Source organism: Rhinopithecus bieti, unplaced genomic scaffold, assembly GCF_001698545.2.
Source record: "Rhinopithecus bieti isolate Rb0 unplaced genomic scaffold, ASM169854v2 scaffold_23868, whole genome shotgun sequence".
NCBI classification, from domain to species: Eukaryota; Metazoa; Chordata; class Mammalia; order Primates; family Cercopithecidae; genus Rhinopithecus; species Rhinopithecus bieti.
The window spans coordinates 60,058-81,427 of record NW_016811202.1 but is presented as its reverse complement, the minus strand read 5'-3'; the positions used below and the strand labels follow the sequence as shown (position 1 = coordinate 81,427).

At 49.6% G+C, this 21,370-nt stretch overlaps 1 protein-coding gene across 1 annotated transcript in view; it reads right to left on the bottom strand.

The window, feature by feature from the left end:
* Nucleotides 1-5,185, bottom strand: part of LOC108543189 (uncharacterized) — a 33,843-nt gene extending 28,658 nt beyond the window's left edge. The window contains exon 1 of the mRNA XM_017893531.1: nt 5,012-5,185. Within this exon, the coding sequence (XP_017749020.1) occupies nt 5,012-5,185 (174 nt within the window). The remainder of the gene's footprint in view (nt 1-5,011) is intronic.
* Between the last annotated feature and the right edge of the window lie 16,185 nt (nt 5,186-21,370).

Here is a 21,370-nt window from a genome sequence, read left to right as displayed (position 1 = left end):
AAAAAAAAAAAAAAAAAAAAAAAAAAAAAAGAATCCTATATTTGGCAAAACCATCCTTTAAAAGTGAGGAAGAAATTAAGATATTCCCAGATAAACAAAAGTTGAAAGAGTTTACCGTTAGACCTGCTCTGCAATAAATACTCAAGGGAGTCCTGCAGGTGAAATAAAAGGACACTAGACAGGGACTCAAAGACATTTGAAGAAATGAAGGTCTCAATAAAGATAAATATGTGGGCAGTTACAAAGCTAGTATTGTAACAATGGTTTGTAACTCCAGTTTTTGTTTTCTACATAATTTAAGAGGCTAATTATTTAAAATAATTATTAGTTTGTGGTTTTAGGCACACAGTGAATAAAGATATAATTCTGTGACAACCACCACCAAAAGGCCTGGGGATGGAATATGTTAAAGAAACAGAATTTATGGGCTAGGCATGGTAGCTCATGCCTCTAATCCCAGCATTTTGGGAGGCCGAGATGGGAGGATCACTTGAGGCCAGGATTTAAATACCAGCCTGGTCAACATAGTGAGACCATGTCTCTAAAAAATAAAATAAAACAAAATAAACAGAGTTTGTGTATGTTATTGAAGTTAAGTTGGTATAGATTTAAATTAGAGTGTTATAATTTTAGGATGTTAAATATAATCCCCGTGTTAACAATAAGAAAAAAGCTATGGAATATACACAGAAGGAAATGAGAAAAGAATTGGAATGTCTTATTACCAAAAAAAAAAAAAAAAAAAAAAAAAAACTAAACACAGAAGAGGACAGTGTTGTAGGAAATGTACAAAACCTCTATTGACCAGGCACAGTGGCTCATGCTTGTAATCCCAGCACTTCAGGAGGCCGAGTGGGTGGATCACCTAAGACCAGGAGTTTGAGACCAACCTGGCCAACATGGTGAAACCCCCTCTCTACTAAAAATACAGAAATTAGCCAGGCATGGTGGTGGGCACCTATAATCCCAGCTACTAGGGAGGCTGAGGCAGGAGAATTGCATAAACCCAGGAGGCGGAGGAAGCAGTGAGCCAAGATCGCACCATTGCACGCCAGCCTGGGTGACAAGAGCAAAACTCCATCTCAAAAAACAAAACAAACAAACAAATAAAAAACAATAAAAATCCTCTATAAGGCATGTAGAAGACAAATAGCACATAATAGAAGCAAATTCCTCCTTATCAGTAATTACTTTAATTGTAAATGAACTGAACTTTCCAATCAAGACAGAGATTGGCAGAATGGATAAAAATGCATGATTCAGCTATCTGCTCTCTACAAGAGACTCACTTTAGATACTTGTGAAAACACAAATAGATTGAAAGTGAAAGGATGGAAAAATGTATTTCAACTAAATAGTAACCAAAAGAGAGCAGGGGTGGCTATATTAATATCAGACAAAATAGTCTTTACACAAAGTTTATAAGAGACAAAGAAGGACATTAAATAAGAGGTTCAACTGGGTGCAGTGGCTCATGCCTGTAATCCCAACACTTTGGGAGGCCAAGACAGGTGGATTGTTTTGAGTTCAGGAGTTCAAGACCAGCCTGGGCAACATGGCAAAATCTTGTCTCTACAAAAAATGCAAAAATAAGCCGGCATGGTTGCTCATGCCTGTAATCCCAGCTACTCCAGAGGCTGAGGCCGGAAGATCGCTCAAGCCCCAGAAATGGAGGTTACAGTGAACTGAGATCGCACCACTGCACTCCAGCCTGGGTGACAGAATGAGACCCTGTCTCAGGAAAAAAACAAAAGTTTCAATATCGCAAGAAGGTATTATCAGCATTTATGTGCCTAGTAACAGACCATCAAAATATGAGCAAAAAACTGATGGAATTGAAGGGAGAAATAAACAGTTCTGTAATAGTAGTTGGAGATTTCAATACCCCACTCTCAATAATGGATAGAATGACCGGACAGAAGATAAGTAAGGAATAAACCAACTAGATCTAATAGACATACACTTAATGGGTAAAGTGTTTCAGTTTTACAAGATGAAAATAATTTTGGAGCTGGATGGTGTTGGTGGTTGCATAACATTATGAATGTATTTAATACCACTGAACTGTACACTTAAAATAGCTAAGAGAGCAAATTTTATGTTACATGTTACCACAATGAAAAAAAAAAACTGAACAACAACAAAAGAAACTGGACAGGGAAACTGAGGCAGAAGCTAGCGTGTAGAGCCCAGGAGAGCACAGTGTGAGATGTGGGAGTCTTGGAAGGCACAAAGAGAAAAAAATGGAAGGTAGATTTGGCCCTTGGTTGGGGGAGGGGACACAGTAGAGAGGGAGGTTCCCTCAGTTGGAGCCACGTGTGGATCTCTAGTCCACTTTCTAGGCAGGAGACTGCAACCTATAAAGAGGCAGTAGGCTGTTAGGTCAAATCTGCCAAGCCCTCCCTCCAAATTTCCTAGTTTGGTGGTGGTGCGAGGAGGCCAGGAACAAATTGTCTCCTGAGCAGCTGCCAGAGCTGATCTAGTTCCAGAAGTCCAGGTCTACACTAGAAGCACTGGCCTTCCCCAGCTTTGCTTCCAGGTTTCCTCTGAGCCTGAAACCTCTGCCCCTATCCCTGCATCCAGGAGCTAAACTGACTTGCATGTTCTGACAGGATGTGATGCTCCAGGCACCATGAAATAAGCATGGGAGCTGGAGGGCCTTGGGGATCAGATATCAGGCATTTAACCTCAACACCTTTCTCATTTTGCAGGTGGGAGACTGAGGTGCAGAGAGAGAGAGTGACTTGTCCAAAGTCACAGAGCTAATGAGCAGGAAAGCTAGATTCCCAGTCAAGAGCTCTGTTTACTTCTCTACATGGCATATATCACTATGTATTCCCCCTCACCCATCCTATCCTTCCATCCATGTGTCCTACTGTCTTTACTCTCTATCCGTCCATCCATCCATCCATCCAACAAATGTTTACCTGCTGAACCTCTGACACATGTTGAATCTTGCGCTGGGCTCCAGGAGCCTAAAGTTGGGGTGGGCACACTGACACAGATATACTGTAGGTCCTGAAGAGTTTTGGATGCCCACTAGAAATCTGTGCAGAGCATTCAGAGCAGAGAGGGTTGCGGTGCCTGCCAGAGCCATCAGGCAAAGTGTCCTGAGGGAGGGCCTGGCTGAGAGAGTCCTGCTGGGCACAGAGGGCTGGGAGTGTGGGCTTAGTGAAGAAGTTAAGGCCCTTCTAGGCAAAAGGAGAAGCATGAACAAAGACCACACTGGAGGTTGTGGAGCGAAAAGTGGTTCAGCGTGGCTGGGTACAGGCGCCCAGGGAAGGATGGGTCTGAAAGAAGGGGAGCAATTCTTGGGACATGGAGTCTCTACCATTCTTGGGACAATGTCCCTACCATTCTTGGGACATGGTAGGCTGAGGTGACAGGCCTTGGTGCCACATGCATGGGAGCCACAGATGGTGTCTTCATTGTCAGGTGCTCATCTGAGGGAGTCCCGTTGGGGGTACCCAGGGAGGGAGGGCAAGCACTGGGGACCCTTGTGTCCTCCTGTTAGCCTGTTGGTCTCCTCCCAGAGGCCTGGCAATTCTCTCTTGCCTTCCCCACCGTCCCCAAACAGGCCTGCGGACTCATCCCCTCCCCGCTCTTGTCTGTCCTCTGTTGGTCTCTCTCCCTCCCTTTGGCCTATCAGCCCTTGCCAATCATGCAGACCCTACTGTTTCTCCCTTGCTCATCATCTCCCTGTGTCTTAGCAACCACACCAGGCACAGAGCCCCCGACTGGAGGTCAGGGCAGGACACGGGATTCCAGTCCTATTTTTGCCACCAACTGACCTGAGCAGGAGCATCTTATTAATAACAAGTATTTGCAGGGTGATTTCAGCTGATAAAGTCCTCTGACCCCCTATAGGGGAAGATGTCACCATGACCCAGAAGCCTCTCAACTAGGTCTAAGCGTTCTGAGGGCCAGTGAACTCCGGGGAACTTTGTTATCACGCTTGGGTTGTTGTGTGATTATGTTATTGTGTGCAAAGGGCTATTTGCTCAATTTATTACCTTCTGTCCCAAGACAAACAGAACTTTAGAATGTTACCCCACAGAAGGTTACTTCAGAGCACATTAGAATCAGTCCTGGCCTTAAGCAAACAAGTTCCATTAAGGGATTTTCAGATTTTTTTAAAAAGTTAGTCCATAGTAAGATACGCATGTTATCACACAACCGGGGAAATATATATGTGTGTGTGTGTGTGTGTGTGTGTGTGTGTGTGTGTATGAAACACAAGCTTGGCAGACAGTACTCACCCTTGCTGCATGTAATATGGACTGGTATTTTCCTTTCTACTCCATTCTATTCCATTAGGAATAGCAATGGTGGTCATGTCCCTGTAAATTGATTTCACATCCCACTAACGATTTACAATGGGAAGTTTTCTGGGACCACTCCCCTGTCCCCCACATTCAGTTGTTTCCTGATGCAGAAAAACTGCAAATCTGTATCTCCAGCTGTGACCTCTCATAGGGTTTAAATCTTGGCTTTGCCACTTCCTGGTGAGTCCCTTAAAAACTATTTCCTTGTCGGTAAAATGAAGAAAATTGTTACCCTGCAAGGTAGTGGAAAGGATTTAATGAAATCATTTATGTAAAGTGGTTCACGTGATTCTGGATGCATAGTAGTTGCTTAGTAAGTGTTTATTTATAACGATCTCTTATAACAAGAATTATGGAGACAGGTGTTCAGTGAACCTTGGTGAATAGCAGGGGTGAATCAGTTCACATAGCTGCCCTCAGGGCTGAGACTGGAGGGTGATGGGGAAGGGGTTAATATTTACAGAGCTCCTGGTGTGGGCCAGGCACTGTGCAAAATGTCGCAACTGCCACCTTGGTGAGTGCTTACAAGGTGGGTGCAATTACTAGTCTGATTTTATAGATGGGGAAACCGAGGTTCAGAGAGGGACAATGCTTTGACTAAGGTTGTATGGCTTGTGAGTGGCACGACAGAGTTGCACCTCAGGCTTTTGGGCCTGAGAGTCCCGGAGCACCCTCCACACACTCACCTGCCTGTCCTCTGTCTCAGCTGGTAGGTCCTCTGTGCCATACTGTGTTGGGCCACGCTGGACCCTTCGAGTGAGCCCTGGTTCCACGAAGAATGCTGCCCAAAAGGGCTTTGACCCAGCCCCTTCCAGCCTCCACCTCTCCATGTCCTTGTGGACCACAAGGTGAGGTCCCATCTGCCCATCCAGCCTCACTGCCCACCACACATCTGCCCCCTCCCAGGCACAGCCAATGGTCACCCGTACTAGGTGACAGGCCCCAAACACGGCAGCACTTTCCATCCTGTAAGCTTTAGCTTTGGCTGTCTCCACTACTCAGAATGCCCCTCCCCTTCTCACCAAAGACTGAAATCCTAGGTGTCTCCAGTGACAGACCTGGAAGCTGGGTCTGTCCTCAAAACCAGGCCTTGAAGGGAGGAAGTGGGGTGGTCTAGTTTGGACACACAGAAAGCAGAGAATGGAAGGGGCAGGAGGAGGGAGGCGAGGGCAGGAGAGAGAAGAGGGGGTAAAAGGGCAGGGCCAGGGCCAGGCCGTGCACAGTTGTGTAAGTGTGTGTGCCTAAGGCCACCACCTGACCAGAGCCAGGTGTCCTGCCAGGGGTGAAGAAAGTTCACCAGCTTTGTGCTCTCAGAGCAGACATGCCAGAACGATTTTGCAAAGGAGGGATGCTTAAGCCCCTGGTGAGCGGCCAGGGTCAGTGAACCACCCATGGCTAAGCTGAGATCCTCCCTCCCACCCTAGTCAGCTCTAAGTCCTCATTTTGGAGCTGCAGGACAGGCCCTGTAGCAGAAAGGAAAAAGGATACTTTGTCGGCATGCTTTCATTTTCATTCCTGGTGTCATTACAGGGATGAAACATTCTTAGAGAATTTACCAGTGTTTATGCTGTGGTCACATCTGATGCTCACAGTGACCCTGGGAGGTGGGACTCCTACCCCCATTTTACAGGCTGAAGCTCAGAGAGGGAAATTGGTTGTCCAAGGCCACACAGTGAGAGAGAAGCAGAGCTGTGACACACAGTTAGTTTTTATGCTGTTGGCATGTGTAGGAGTGGCCCCAGTAAATAAAACAAAGTTAACAACTTAGCTGAAGCTCACAATGGGCAAGATCACATTCTTATCTTAACCCATTTAATCCTCACAATTCTATCTGGAAGACACTACTGTTATCATCCCCATTTTACAGAGAGGGAAACTGAGGCATGGAGCTATTCAGCAACTTCTCAGTTCACAGAGCCAGTAAGTGGTGGAGCTGACACTCGAATCCAGGCCCTCTGGTTTCACAGCCTGTGCTCTGAATTGCTTCACTTACATAGAGGCTCAGGATGAAGGTAATTTAGTGAAGATGAGGTCAGCAGGATGGGCCCTAATCCAGGATGACCATTGTCCTGATAAGGAGAAGAAATCTGGACGCAGACACATGTAGAGGGAGAACACCCTGTGAGCATGGAGATGGTCATCTATAACCAAGGACAGAGGCCTCCAGAAGCCAGCCCTGCTGACACGTCCATCTCTGACTTCCAGCCTCTGGCACTGCGAGGAAACACATGTCTGGTGTTTAAGCCACTCAGTCTCTGGTACTTTGTTATGGCACCCCTAGCAAATGAATACACTCATGCAACATCAAGCTAGTGACTCAACTCTCGGTGTGTCACATAGTAGACTCAATAACACCCTACGAAGCATGGGCACATAGTAGGCCCTCAGCAAATGCTGGCTTTGCCTCCCCTCCAGGCCTAGGAACAGTGGCTGGCTGTCTCAGGGGAGGGGAGTGGGAATGTTACTGAGTCATCCTGCCTCAGCATGGACCCAGGACACCTGACCCTCGATCCTGCCCTCCTCTTTCCCCAGAAGAGCAGTGCTGCCCTCAGCCCCACCCCTGTCCTTGGAGGTGAGCAGAGTTCACAGCTTTCTGTGTGCCAGGCTGTGAGGTGAGCAGAGTTCAAAGCTGCTTTGCCTCTGCCCATGCTCAGCAGCACACCTGCCGTGAGCGACTGACCAACTTGGCCAGGCACAGAGGGCAGGAGGGGAGGAGCCTCGGGTGCAGGGGCTGACAGGTGCGTTGGGGCATTTTCCACAGTGCGTGCACGCTGCGTTTTATCTGATGCTTACAGTTACCCTCGGAGAGAAACTGAGGCCCAGAGGAGTTGAGGGACTCCCATTCAGTTCACCTGTGCTGGGCTTAGGTCCTTGGTGTCCAGGCTCTGGCCATGGCTGGACCACTTGCTTGCCCTCCAAGGCTTTGGGAGGCTATGGGGGGTGGTGGGAGGCCCATGGGCCCAGCAGTCACCTGACCTGGGCTCAAATCTCAGCCAGACCAGCGACCAGCCGTGTGACCCTGGGCCCTCCTTTGATGGGAGGCTAATCATGCGCACCTCGCCAGGCTGTTGGCAGGCTTAGTGAGAGGCCATCTCCACCGCTGGAGCTCTCAAGGGAGTTCTTGTGACTTTCACAAGGAACTGCTGAGTTACTGTTGCTGAATCAAATTCCTGGAGAGCCAGGAAGTATGTCTGTGGGTGGGAGAGACGTCTGGCACTTCCAGGGGGAGCCCAAGGCTTCCTTCCCACATGCCTGCCTCCCCCAGCGCCTGGCAGCCCTTGAGAGGGAAGATAACAGAGGGGCCCAGAGGGTCTGAAATTTACCTTGCTCCTACTTCCTGCCCACTGTACCTGTCTGCACCCCTGGTTTCCCTGTCTGCAGTTCTGAGTTTAACAAATGTGGTTTTACTTTCTGATAGCACCTGTCACCACTCAAACTTCTCTGGATTATTGATTGTATTGTCACTGTTGTCTGCTTCCTCATCCCCTCCTAGAGTGGCGGTCATAGAGCAGGGACTTTGTTCACTGTTTGTGTGGTTGAATGCTGTAGCTCCTGCACCTAGAACAGTGCCTGGCACACAGCAGGAGTTCAGTCAGTACTTGCGGCAGGAAGGAAGGAAGGGAGAGAGGGAGGGAGGGTGGAAATTGTGGATCCTCTGTGGTCAGCCCTTTGCTGCAAGTGGGGATGTTGCCTTAGGTTAGAGCCCAACCCTGCTTGATAGAGGCTTCCCCTCTGGTGCCAGAGGCAGACAGTGACTGCGGGTGTGACCTGCACTGTGACAGAGGGAAGGAGGCACTCTGGCTGGGGAAGCCAGGGCAGATGGCATCTGATCTGCTTCAGGGAGTAGGCCGGGCCGGCTCGGGGACCTGGGAAGCCTCAGAGAAACATCCGCTGAGAAGTACAAGGCAAGGAAGGGTCAGGGGGACAAGGGAGGGTCAGGGGGACAAGGGAGGGGCAGCATTCCAGGCAGAGAGAGCCGCTTGTGCAAAGGCAGGAAGGCAGGAAGGCTGTGTGGAGTTAGAGGCGTTTGCTGCTGTCACTGAGTGCAGTGTCTGGGAAGGTAGAGGCTGGTGGTGGGAGGGTCCCCTGAGACAACGGTGGGGATCTCACAGAACACAGCAAATCCAAGCTGTTTCTCTCCCAGTGCTCAGAGGCTCCTGACTGTGGAGAGCCAGGGCTGCCAGGAGCTGCCTGCGTTTGCCAAGTGGTTGCAGAAGTTTCCTCCCTACTGCTCTGACTTTGCCGGGGGAGTACATTCTCCTGTCTGAGCTGGTATCTCTGCCTCTGTCTGTCTGTTTCTGTCCCTCTCCTGAGAGAGTCTAGCCTTGGGGTCCAGGCCTGGCCTTGCCAGGGTGGCCATGGGATCTTGGAGCAGCCACCACTCCCCTTTCTAAGCCTAGGTTCCTCCTTAGATGCACAGTGGGTGGGTCGTCAGCGCCTGGCAGGCCTCTCCTCCGGGACCTAGTGTTTTCGCAGACGAAACAGACTTTAGAGCTAGTGCGTGCTTTGGTATCTTTTCCAGCCAGGAGACACTGCTCAATGGCCCCAGGAAGGGCCCAGGAAGAATTCATTCCAGCCTTTCTGGGGCTGGGATCAGGCTTCTGGTCCTACTCCAGCCAGGCAGCCATGGGGGAACCCTGAAGCCAGAGACATAGATTCTGGTCTCTCACGCACTCTCTTGGTAACCTCAGAAAGTTTCTACCTCTCCCCAGACCTCAGTCTTCCCTTTTATAAAATGGTTGTAATAGCACCAGTCCTCTCTCTGCAGAGACAAGAGCCCTGCTCCTCGTCCCGGATCTGGCATTGACTCACCTTAGGTAATTCTCTTCCCTTTTTGGGCCTGTCTCCCCATGTATGTGTTGAGGGGGTGGACTTGAGGGCCTGTGAGAGGCCTTCCAACTTAGACATTCTCCCCAGGCACATAAATTCAGTGAATCTACGTGACTCTCAGTGATGGCATCATTGCCCAGTATCCACCCAGCTTCTGCTTGAAAACTTCCAGAGAACTCCCCACATCTCCACGGCTTCCTTCTACCTTCAGGTAGCAGGAAGGTCTCCCTTACACTGTACCTTTCTTCCTACATCACCCAACCACTGGGGTCAGTTCTGCTGCCACAGAACTCCATACAATTCAACAGACCTTAGGTACTGGGCACCCTGGCCAGGCCTCATGCCAGACTCCAGGATCATGAAGGAACCAGTGTGGTCCAGCAAGGACTAGACAGGCATAAAGTCCAGTAGCTCTGTCCGACTCCAGACTCAATAATAATCCCAGCTGCCACCGATAGCCCCTTCTGGGCGCCCAGCCCCCCACCTCATCAAATACCAGCAATATCTACTTCACTGAATCCCCACAACAGCCCTGCCAGATAGTAACTCTCATCCCCATGTTGTAACCGAGAAAACTGAGGCCCACAGCAATTAGATATCTTCCCAAAGGTCACACAGTTAGTATGCGTGGAGCCTGATTAAAACCAATCTGGCTACAAGTCTTATTGGGCTCTGCTGCCTCTGGTTTGTCTCTCTGTTCCTGGCATGGCCAGGTTTAGGGGCAGCCTCCTTCCAAGCTGCTTCAGAGCCAGCCTCCTTCCACAGCCTCCTCAGAGCCAGTCTCTGGCTGCTTGTGCATTTCCTAAGGCAAGGAAGCCCGGGCAGGAGGGTCCCAGGAAGGTGGAGAGGAGACGGTGGGCCTGAACCCAGGGCTCATGACCTGTGCCCTCTGGAGGGATTCCAGGTATCACCAGCAGCCTGGGGAGGCACACCCTTGTGTGGGGAGGAGGAACTCTTCCTGGCACCCTCAAATTATCCCTCAAAAGTAGCCTTGCCTGCAGTTAGGCTGGCAGTGGGCAAGGCCCTGGTCTGGGAGCCCAGAGTCTAAGCTGTAGCTTCAGTTGACTCCCTGATGGTCAGTGTGACCTTGGATGGGGCCCTTCCCTTTTGGGACTTCAGATTCCCTATTTGCAGACATGAAGAGGGAACAAGATCTCCCAGCAACATGCAGTAGCTGGAGCTGAATCAAACCCTGTCTTGGTCGGATCTAGAAGGGCAAATGTGGTCAGAATGTTCTCCCTGACCCCTCACAGGTCTCTTGGCTGCCCCAGCTGGGCCCACCCCACATCTTCTCAGTGGCATGTCCTTTCATTTAGGAAAGGAGTTTCCTTAAACGGGCAGACAGTGATGGGGCAGGAGGCTTGGAAAGGGATGAGATCAGTGTGGCCCAGCTCCCTGCTGGAGTAGTGAACAGAGAGTGTCCTTGGGTCACACAGATCATAAACCAGCTGTGTGACCTCGAGCAGAGCTCTTAACCTGCTTGAACTTCAGTTTCTGTATCTGTAAAACAGTGATAATAATAGTGCCTACTTTTGAAGGTTATTAATAGTGAGGATAAAATAAGGATTAAAGGGAAGTGTCTCTAAAACACTTAGCACAGAGCCTGGTATGTAGTCGGCACTCAGAAAGTGTGGCCTTGATGACAACAATGATGATGATGAAGATGGGAATGAGTGGGGAAAGGATGGTGACAACCGTTGTGTTGAACAGTGTGAGACGCTGCTCAGCCTTCTCCGACATACTGGGTACTTCCATGCTTCCAGGCTTCACACTTGCCGTTTCTTCTCCCTCACCATCCCCCAAGACTTCTTCCAGCACAAATGCATCCTAAGTAATGGAGTAACCAGGCCCTGTGAATCTGAGCCCGGAGGAGCCCAGGGGCAGATCAGCACCCAATGGCTGTGCTCTGTGTGAGGTGGGAGCACCAGACTTGGAGGAATTAATAGAAGGTTTCCCAGGGGAGGCAGAGCTTAGCTGGAGTCCTGATGAAGGAGTAGGAATTGGCTGGAAGAAGAGAATAGGATTTCTTTTTTTCCATTTAAAGCAGTCCAGGCAGATGAAATAACACGTGCAAAAGCAGAGAGGTGGGAAATAGCATGTTGAGTTTGGGAAACTGCAAGAAGCACAATATGGTGTGAGTGGGGAGAGGGCAAGAGGAAGGCGGAATGGGGAGGATGTTTGGGGGAGATCATGAAGAGCCTGTGTGCTACACCAGACATTCAAAATGTGTCTTGAAGGCGATGGGGAGTTATCATTTTCATCATGCGACAAACATTCCTGAGGATCTACTTGACCCGAGACATCTTTGTAGCAGGCACTGCGATGGCTGCCGATGCCTGTGCCTCCTACCCCCACCCCTCAGCTGCTGAGAGTGCTGAGGGCAGGCAGCTTGCAGGTGAGACTCCTCCCATCACCACCATTGCCTGCTCACCTAATGCCATGGTGCCTCCAGGGCCAGCCTGCATCCAGAGATGGGTTCGCATGGGGGTATAAAATCCCAGGCCCCTTGCCCCCACCTGGGACAACTACAAAGAGTCTTTCCAGCTCCACAGCTCCCTGAGGGGCTGGCCGAGGCCTTTGTGGGGTCTGCATCACAACCCAGTTTATCCCTCTGGCCAATTCTGCTTCAATCACTCCCTGCCAGGTGTTGACCTTGAACGTACTCCCCCAGTAAACCTCCCGCAAGCGAATCTTCATCTCAGAGTCTCCTTCCCCAAGAACCAAACCTCCAACGATCATTACTGAGGGATATCAATGGTGGCTGACATTTCACTGAGGGTTCAATGAGAGACCCCGCTTTTGGAAGGTGATTCTGTCTGCAGTGTGAGAATGATGTGGAAGGACACATTGGAGTCCAGAGGCCAGTGGGAAGGTGGTCGTTGTGATTTAGCACAGAAATGATGAAGGCACCAGGTGGGTGGGGGCAGGAAAGAGGGACAGAGCTGGGGGACATAGAGGAAACAGGACTGCCAGATAGAGACTGGGTAAGGAGGGGGTCTCCCAGGCTTGTCTGCCTGGAGCAACCAGGCAGAGGTGGAGGCAGTCCCTGGGATGAGTGTAACTGGAGAAACTCAGTTCAGTTTGGGAGTTGTGAGTGTGCCATTTGCATGAGGTATGCGGGTGGAAGGGCCAAGAGTTGGGTGAAGAGGCTCCAGGAGATAAATTGGAGCTGGAAGTGTGGATCTGGAGTTAGCCAGCACTTTATAGTTTACAGAGCATTTGCTGGCACCCATTTAGTTCAATATGGGCAGCAACCAATCAGAGGGGTTGCCAGGATCTTGAGGACCTTCCAAGGGGCTAGATGTTAACCCCTTGGTTGCTGAATCATGGTGGGAAGGTCGGGGGATGCGGGGTTGCGTGGCAGGGACACTCAAGGTGCTTGGAGTCATGGCTATTTACCAAGCAGTAAGTTAGAATCTTTGCATGCCAGCTGAGTATCAGCCCTACCAGTTCCTCTTAGAATCCTCACAAGAACCTGTTGAGGCAAATACTGTAATCCCTTTCCCAAAAGAGGAAACCAGGGCTTAGTGAAGTAACTTTCCAGAAACCAAGCAGCTCTTAAACAGCAAAACTGGAGTTGAACCCAGGTCCGCCTGAGCCTGCATCCCATGCCTTTAAATGTTGGAGTGGGAATCAGAATGCAGAATTCTTGGCTCATTTAACCAAGGGCCTTTCCTCTCACTCGATGGCCACTTCCTGTAGTGAATTCCAGAACTTCTGATCATGAGCCAGTTTCTCCTTCCAAGAAGCAGGGTTGAGAATGACCAGCCTTGTGGGGTGTGGGTGGAGTGAGACAACCCTACTGGGGGTTTCCAGGCCTGGGGAATCCCCCAGCTCCCAGTTTGGAGCCCAGGCATGTATGGGAAGGTTCTGGGTAGCAGCGGCTTCTCCAATGGATGCCACCTCCCATGTCAGAAGGAGATCTGGGGCCAGCTATGCCTGCCTCAACCTGGTTCTGTCACCTCCAACCTTCAGGAAAATGAGCTGCATTTGAAGCAGTGAGCATCTTGTTACCAAAGTGTTCCTATGGACCTGGCTATTCGTTCATTGTTCATCCATTCCTTTAACATTGAGCAACTATTTAGAGAGTACCTCCCATGCCCTGTGCCACTTGAGTCTCACCTTACCTGGGTCCAGCCTTACCTGGGTCCTGTTTCACCTGGTTCCAGCCTCACCTGCGCCTGGGCTGGTGGAGAAGTTGGGTGCTTAATAGGTAATGCCATCCAAGTGAAACAGACTAGGGAACATACAGGGGTTGTTCCATCATCCCTGCATTACTCCTGTGCCAGCACAGTGATGCTGTCACGGGTTATCTGATGAATGGATGAAGGAAGGAAGGGCTGAGATTGAACAAAAGAAAGGGCTGCATGACTGGCATGAGAGAGAACCCTGCAGGGGGCATCAGGGATGGGGCCACCAGCCTCTGCCCTGCAGGGTGTGACAGCTACTCCACTTAGAGGCAGACAGCTGGACTCAGAGATGCTGGAGCCTTACCGGACCTGGAATCTTCTACTCCATTATGGCTCCAGGTGGCATCTGGATGCCTAAAAGATATTCCGATTGTTTGGTCGGCTGTGCCTCATAACACTCATAACTTCCTTGCAGAACCCTGTTCAGGGAGTCAAGAAGAGTGTTAGCAGGGGGCGGAAGGGAAGGGAGAGGCCCATCTGCAGTGCTCTGGTCTCCTGCCCCAGAACCCACCAGAAGTCTTGGGCATGACCTGAAAGTGCGGCACTGTGTCAGGTTTTTGAAAACACAACATGTTTTCCTTTTCTTTTAACTTTTAAACTTCTCTGAGAATATTATTTTAGAAACCATTTTCTTACTCCTCTCCCATCTCTCAGTCACAGTTTCAGCTTCATGCCAACAGGGCTGTGGTAATCAGGAAAGAGGACAAGTTCCCCGTGTCCACCCATGGAAGAAGTGACTGCATTAGGAGGGGGTGAGGAGGGAGGAGGCGAAGCTTTCGTGAGCACCTTCTGCAGGGTGCCAGGCCTTATGCAGGGTGCTTTGCATATCATCTCCAGTTTTTTGCATGAGGAGACTGAGAGATAAAGTAATATGCACATAGTTGATAATGATTATGCTAATACGAATAAAATAGATAATTATTAGGTGGATCCATCATTCAAAAAACTGACAATTCCTCATGGTTTGACCTACTACGTGTCATTCGGGCCTGCTGTGTACCTGGCACAATGCAAGATGCTCTCTGTAATTCTCACAAGAACTGTGCAAGGAATGGGTTATTTTGATTTGAAAGCTGAGGAAACTGAGGCTAAGACAGATCAGGTGACTATCCAGTTGCTCTTAGCAAGTCAGTAGTGGGACCAGTCCTTGAACTCAGGTCAGTTTCCAAAGCAATGCAATAGCCGAAAATCTATGTGCTGAGTTTGCTAATTTGACCAGCTATTCCTTTTTTTTTTTTTTTTTTTTTTTCGAACGGAGTCTCGCTCGTCGCCCTGGGCTGAGTGAGTGGCCCCGATCTCAGCCTCAACTGAGCCCGCCTCCCGGGTTAAGCCATTCTTCCTGCCTCAGCCTCCCGAGTAGCTGGACTACAGGTGCCCCCCACCCTCGCCCAGCTAAGATTTTTTTTTTTTTTTTTTGCCATTTTTTTAGTAAAGAACGAGTTTCCACATGTTAGCCCAGATGGCTCATCTCCTGACCTCGTGATCCCGTCCGGCCGCCTCCCAAAGTGCTGGGATTACAGGCTTGAGCCACCGCGCCCGGCCTGACCAGCTATTCTTAAGGTTATATTTGTCTTTGGGGGATGGAAGCTGTCATCGTGGAGATGCAGGGCCCTGCTTGGGGTCAAGGTAGGATTCAGTGACTTGGTCTCATTAATATCTTTATCTTATGATGAAGAAACAAAGCCCCAGTCACATGGGGATGAGTCATAGCCTAGAACTTCCAGGGCTCCTGAGGTGCATGGGGAGGTAGGTAGAGCCATTTATCAAAAGATCTGGTTTCAATCCTGGCTCAGCTGTGAGCCCTGCCCACCCTGGACCTCACCTTCTCAGCTGCACAGAGACTGCCGGAACCTCCAGCTCTGAGGTTTGATGAGTCTGGGCAGAGTCACAGCTGGGAACTCCTGTCCTCTACCCCCTGCCCTGTGCCACCTGAGTCCCACCTTACCTGAGTCCAGAGCTTTAGCCAGGCCCCGTGGGAATGCCTCTGTGCTTCTATTTTCCTTCAGAACCTTAAAGATGCTTCCTCATTTTCCTGCACTCAGTTAGACCCACTGCCATTGGCCTGATTTAATGACTGCCCCAAAGCCTGTCTGAGCTTATGACCTCCTGGTGCTCAGACTTGCTGTGAGGTTAATGGTGCTGGTAGCACTGATCGGAGGGGTCCAGGCACAGTGGGGGCAGCTGAGAGCCCACGTGGATATGTGAGGGGATAAGGGCCATCTTTGCAATGTGCCTTCCCCTCCTGATACCTCAGCGAGCCTGAGACACAGGACTGCTCTGTTCTCAACTGGTGCCACATCTCAGCCCAGATCCTCCAGCCTGGCAGGGAGAGGAGGAAATCTGCCTCTTACTGCCATCTCCGGTCATTTTTGTTGTTTCAGTCGGTTAGTGGGCTTTCAAAATGATTTATTATAAGACTCCATCTATATGTTTGTATCTAAGTTTTTGTGATATGCATGGGACTCTAAATCTCAAAGCTCAGGCCCCTTATGGGTCTGAGCAGGTGGAAATGTAAGCCTTCCACAGATGTCAGAGGGGAGATGCTCGTGCTCGAGCTACCAGTGGGAATGAGGGGCAGCGGGGGATGCCCTTATAGACTGAAGGTGACCTAGGCCAATGCCCTGGCCCTCTGTACCTCTCCCACCTCCAGAACACAAACGCACTCCAAGTAGGAGTGGGGAAAAGCCCTGAATTATCTGAGGGAACCCAGAACTGACCAGCATCATGACCACCAGCACCAGAGTGAAGCGTTAAGGTGACGCTTCTGCGTCCACAAGCTTGGTGGCATGACGGAGCTCAGCGCCTGCTCCATGCTGAGCCCGTGTCAATTCTCTGCAGTGGGCACCTGCCATTCGGCAGTGATGGGCACACACATCACAGCAAAGCCCCTTCTGGCTGGAAGCTTCACTCTTCTTTTGGAGGGGGGGCTAAAAACAGACCCCTGTTTGTTCAGGACCATGAAATTTCCCACATAACAGAGCTCTGTATCCTGCTCACCTGATGCCCCTGCACCCCCAAGCTCACTTGCTAGCAGGTTGAGTTGGGGCATATATTGTTGGCTATGAGTATGTGTGGCTGTGGCCTTGGCTGTGAGTGCACCTGTGAGCAGGGCTTTTGTGAGGATGTGTGCGTGAGTGCGCCCACACAAGGAACTTCATGAAAGTAAGTCAGATAAGTTTGAATGAAGACCCAGCAAGTGCTACACACCTATCAGCCTCTGAGTCAGGGTGTTCAAATGAGGATCCCAACAGTTAGCCTGTTGGTAGGCCAGTTCAGTGGCTCTAAGCCAAAAGACTCTCAGCCTTGTTTTTGTTTTTTGTCTTTTTTTTTTTCTTTTGCAGGGTTTGTTGGTGTCTTGGGGTAAGGGGCTCTTTAGGCTGAAAGGTGAGCGGAGGCTGTCAGAAGCTGGGGAGATCTGGGTCACCCAAAGCAAACATGAGCCCTTACCAGATCTCACAGCGAGGACCATCCCTGGATCTGTCCATGCAGAGGCCCAGGTCTCTGGTGAGAAAGGGAGATGGGAGGACCAAGCATGGAAACTGGAGGGGGAAAGAACAGAACTCACAGGGGTAGACCATTACTCTGAGACACCCACGCTCGGGCCTTAACATACAGCTCAGTTAATCTCAGAGGTTAAATTATTATCCCCATATTACAGGGGAGAAAACAAGCTGGGAGAGGAGGAATGACTTGCCCATGGTTGTGCAGCTAGTAGAAAATTCTACCCTCTTGTGGAGGCACCATTGTTCCCTGATACAAAACAGAGTCCTACTTCAGGGAAGTCAAGAGAAAAAGGGTAGATTTGGGTTTTCCTAAAGAATAGAGCAGGTGGCCACATTATGACTCCAAGATTCTAAGAGCCTTGGTGTTGGGGAGGCTGACTTGCTGGCAGAAGCCCACAGGCTTTGGAGTCAGTGTCTGCAGCCTTCTGGTTGGGGCCATCTTGAGGAAGTCATTTTACTTCCCTGAGTCTCGGTTTTCTCATCTATAAGATGGGGTAATAATACGCTATTCTCTCTTCATCAGATTGTAATGAAAATTAAATGAGATGCTGTGTGGGAAGCATTTAACACAAGGCCTGGCAGAATACTCCGCTGTGGTTGTCATCCCTAGGGTTAGGATGTAGATCTCTTTGGTATGAGAGAGCCACACCCAGGGAGAGAAAATGGCAAGGTGTCCCCAGGGAGGAGAAGACCTGGACAGTGACCAAAGTTGCTTTGTGTTGGAAACAGTCCGTGGGGAGTTCTTTGTTTTCATTCTCATCCCACAAAGCTACTCCCATTTCTACATTCTCTAATCACCTTTAAGCTTCAGATAAACAATGGAAGAGTAGAGAGAACTGCCTGTCCCTTTTAATCTCCTTGAGTCTCCACCCACTCTCCTCCTCCACGATGCACTGGCCATGGGAGGCCTTTGTTAGTTGGAATGGCAGAACAGCTCCCACTACACTTGGGGGATGGGAGGATGCTAGGGAAGCCCAGCCTCCAGGTGGGCTGACTTCAGCAGCACCAATACTATGCTTCCAGGTGCAGTGCTGAATTCTTAAAGCTCATCCCTCATCTCTTCCCTGCTTTCCCTGTTGCAGTCTGACACGCACACCAACCCCACTGACCATGCCTTCCTTAAGGTCCCCATGGCCCCCTTATCAAGTTTGGTGAACACCTCCTGCTCAGTCTTGACTAACTGGCCCCTTAGTGCCTCTGTTGCTCTAGGCCTGCCTCTGCCTCAGATGCTCCCCTTGGCAGCCATGTGATTTTCTTCCTTTCCCCTTGCTGCGTCTTCCCTCTTCTCTAGGCTGCACCTCCTCACTTGCTCCGAGGGCTCCTCTGTGTCCGTGGCATCCTAATTATTGCTGTATCCATGGCCTGGCCCTGGTTCCTGCCTTCCTCACTCCACACCCTCTCCACCTTCTCCAGCCTAGAGCCTTGCTGCCTAGCTCCCCAGCTCCCCAGCTCCAGACCCACTGCTCTCTAGCCTTAGGACAACTCCACTGGGATGTCCCTATGCCCCTCACACTCAGCCTGTGCAGAGAGGGACTGCCGAGACCTAGGCCTGCTCCTGCCACCTCCTTGCTCAAAACCCTCCATCTACAAACACTTGAGAAAATGATTTGGCGTCACATATTCAAGTTGAGCATGCATGTACTCTCCAACTCAGCAAGTCTACTCTTGGGAATATACCCAACAGACATGTGTACACACGTGTATCAAAGATGTGTACAAGGACATTCAGAGCACTATGCATAATAGCCAAGAACTGGAGACCACCCAATGCCCATCAGCAGACAGTGGTGGATTCACACAACAGAGTGCTACAAGCTACGGAGATAGCTGCAATATTGAGAAATCTCACAGATGTCCTGTTGAACAACAGAATAGACACGACAGAGTTCATACTGTACACTTGCATTTATAAAGTTCAAAAAACAGGCAAAACAAACCTGTGGTACCAGAAGACAGGATACTGGTCAGCCTTGGGGACACATAGTAACTGGCAGGGACCCGCAGGGGCTTCTGGGTGCTAGACGCCTGACAGATTTTGATCTGGATGTTGGTTCCATGGGTATATGCCTGGTGAAAGTTTACCAAGATGCATACTTATGATAGGTGAATTTTTCTGTATGTTATATTATGCTTCAAAAAAAAGCTAAAATAAAGAAATAAATAAAATCTTCCCTGAGTCTTGATTGCATTCAGGATAAAACCTACAGACTCCCTTCTAGACTGGTAAATGCAAAGTCCTTCATGACCTGGCCCCTGCCTTGCCGTCCTCCTCTCACTCCACCCACCCCTTCTTCAGCCCTCACAGCACCAAGGTGATTGCCACTCCCTGAAAGCGAGATGCTGCTTTCAGCCTCTGGGCTTTAGCACGGCTGTTCCTTCTGTCTGGAATGCCCTTCCCAGTCTATTCCATCTGGCTACATCCAGAGATCCCTCAGGGCTTTCTCAGCTCCCCAGACCATGAGTTACCACCTCAGCTGGCTCCATAGTGCTTGGTTCGAACCTCTGTTCCAGCATCTGCTCTTCTGCTGGCTATGGTTGTCGCCCACCTGTCGTCCCGCCCTATGGCTGTGAATGCCATCTTGAAGGGACTGTGTCTTTGTTCTGCTATCTCCAGCACTAGCTCACAGCCTGAAACAGGGTTAAGTGTCAATAAGGCATAAAAATGAAACCATATGCAGTCACACACTCAACCAATGACTTCCTTGAAAAGAACAGGATGATGTGTAGCGAGTACAAACTTTGGTTACATAGATTCCGGTTAGTGCAATGTTTTAATATTTAGAATCAGGATGTCCCTGGGAAACCTGGGCAGTCTGGTTGCCATGGGCTTTCTTGTCACAAGGGAACCCTGTGACAGGCTAATTCATACTATAGCATGAAGAGCTAAATATGCCTGCATTTCACAGGAAGAGCCCCGAAAAGGCAACGTTTTCCACGGTGGAATGGTGTATACATATGGTGGCATTTCAGGCATAGTAGCTTCTTAGAGAGCACTTTCCTTCTTAGGATGGATGCCGTCCTGAATGTCTATATGCACTTGAGTGGTTCTCTAGAATTCAGATGAGCAGTGGGTGCTCTCCCTGAAGGAGGGCCCTGTAAGGAATTAAATTGTATTTTATTTAACAAGAAGCCTAATAGGCAGAAAATGACCTTGGATTTCCTGAATGTGGCCTTCCTTACAACGCTGCTGCAGGGTAGGCCTCCACTGTCCTAGGAGAGTGAGAGGGCCCTGGAGGAACAGGGGTAGGTCAGAGTTCTTCAGAAAGCAGACCCTGGAAGCAACCTGCATCTCGGACTCTGGGATTGCCTGGGAATGAAAAATGAGAACGGGGTCCCCCTAATAACTGCAACACCATATGCTTAGGCTGTCAGTGTACAAAGGGTTGATAAGGGGTGAGGTTGCTGCTAGAGGATTTGTATTCTTCTCAGCTCCTGGGAAACACAGTCATCCTTTGAACGGGGTGGGCAGGGAAGCATGGAGAAAAGCCATGCCTGGGTGGGGACAGCAGTGTGGCAGGGAATGGGAGTGTAATTAGAGTGTAATTAAAGTATTTTGTGGGCTGAAAAGGAAAAGCTGCCAGGCCCCTGAGCCAACCCAGAGGAGACGAGGGAACAGAAGTCTTATCATTGAGAGAGTGGTGGCGCCAGCCTCCACCCAACCAGGACCACCCATGGCCAGGGCTGCCAAGCAAAGAGACCAGGTGCACCCTTATCTGAGCTTGGCATGGAGGTAGTGGGATGATCCCTCAGGGGACCACGATGGCCTGGCAGAGGGCCCTGCTGCAGCTGGCAGGGCCAAGTTTCCATGCAGTGCTGCTGGTGGTTGGGAGGAGTGATGGCCGCAAGGGTTCCTTGGACACAGGTGCTGGCTCACTGACTGGGAAAGTTGAACTAAGTCCCACTGTCTGGGGGACAATTTAGGGGGTCTCTCCCCAAGAAAGGTAAGATTGGAGATCTGAGCAAATTTTAATTTTAATTTAGAAAAAAATAAAGCACAATGGCCCTAAAGAATTAAGTCAGCTACATTTGACCACATATCAATTAGGAACTTTCTTTGTAGTAAGAGACAGAATAATGTTAAGAAATAAATGACAAATCAAGAGAAGTATTTGCCCCGTGTGTAAGAAGAGATCAATGTCTGGGAAATAGAAACAGCTCCTATAAATCAATAAGAAAAGACAGACAAAACAGAAAACTGGGCAAAGTGTTTGAATAAGAAAATCACAAAAGAAGTAAAAAGGATGTATACATGCAAAGATGCCCTCCTTACTGGTCATCAGGGAAATGGAAGTTTAAAAGGAACATGAGCAGTGCGTGGTGGCTTATGCCTGTAATCCCAGCACTTTGGAAGGCCAAGGTGGGAGGATTGCTTGAGCCCAAGAGTTTGAGATCAGCCTGAGCAACATAGGGAGACTTCATCTCTATTAAACAAATAAATAGGTAAGTATATAAATGAATAAATAAAAGGAACATAAATCAGAAATTAGTTTTCACCTATAACATTGACACATTTTGAAAAATA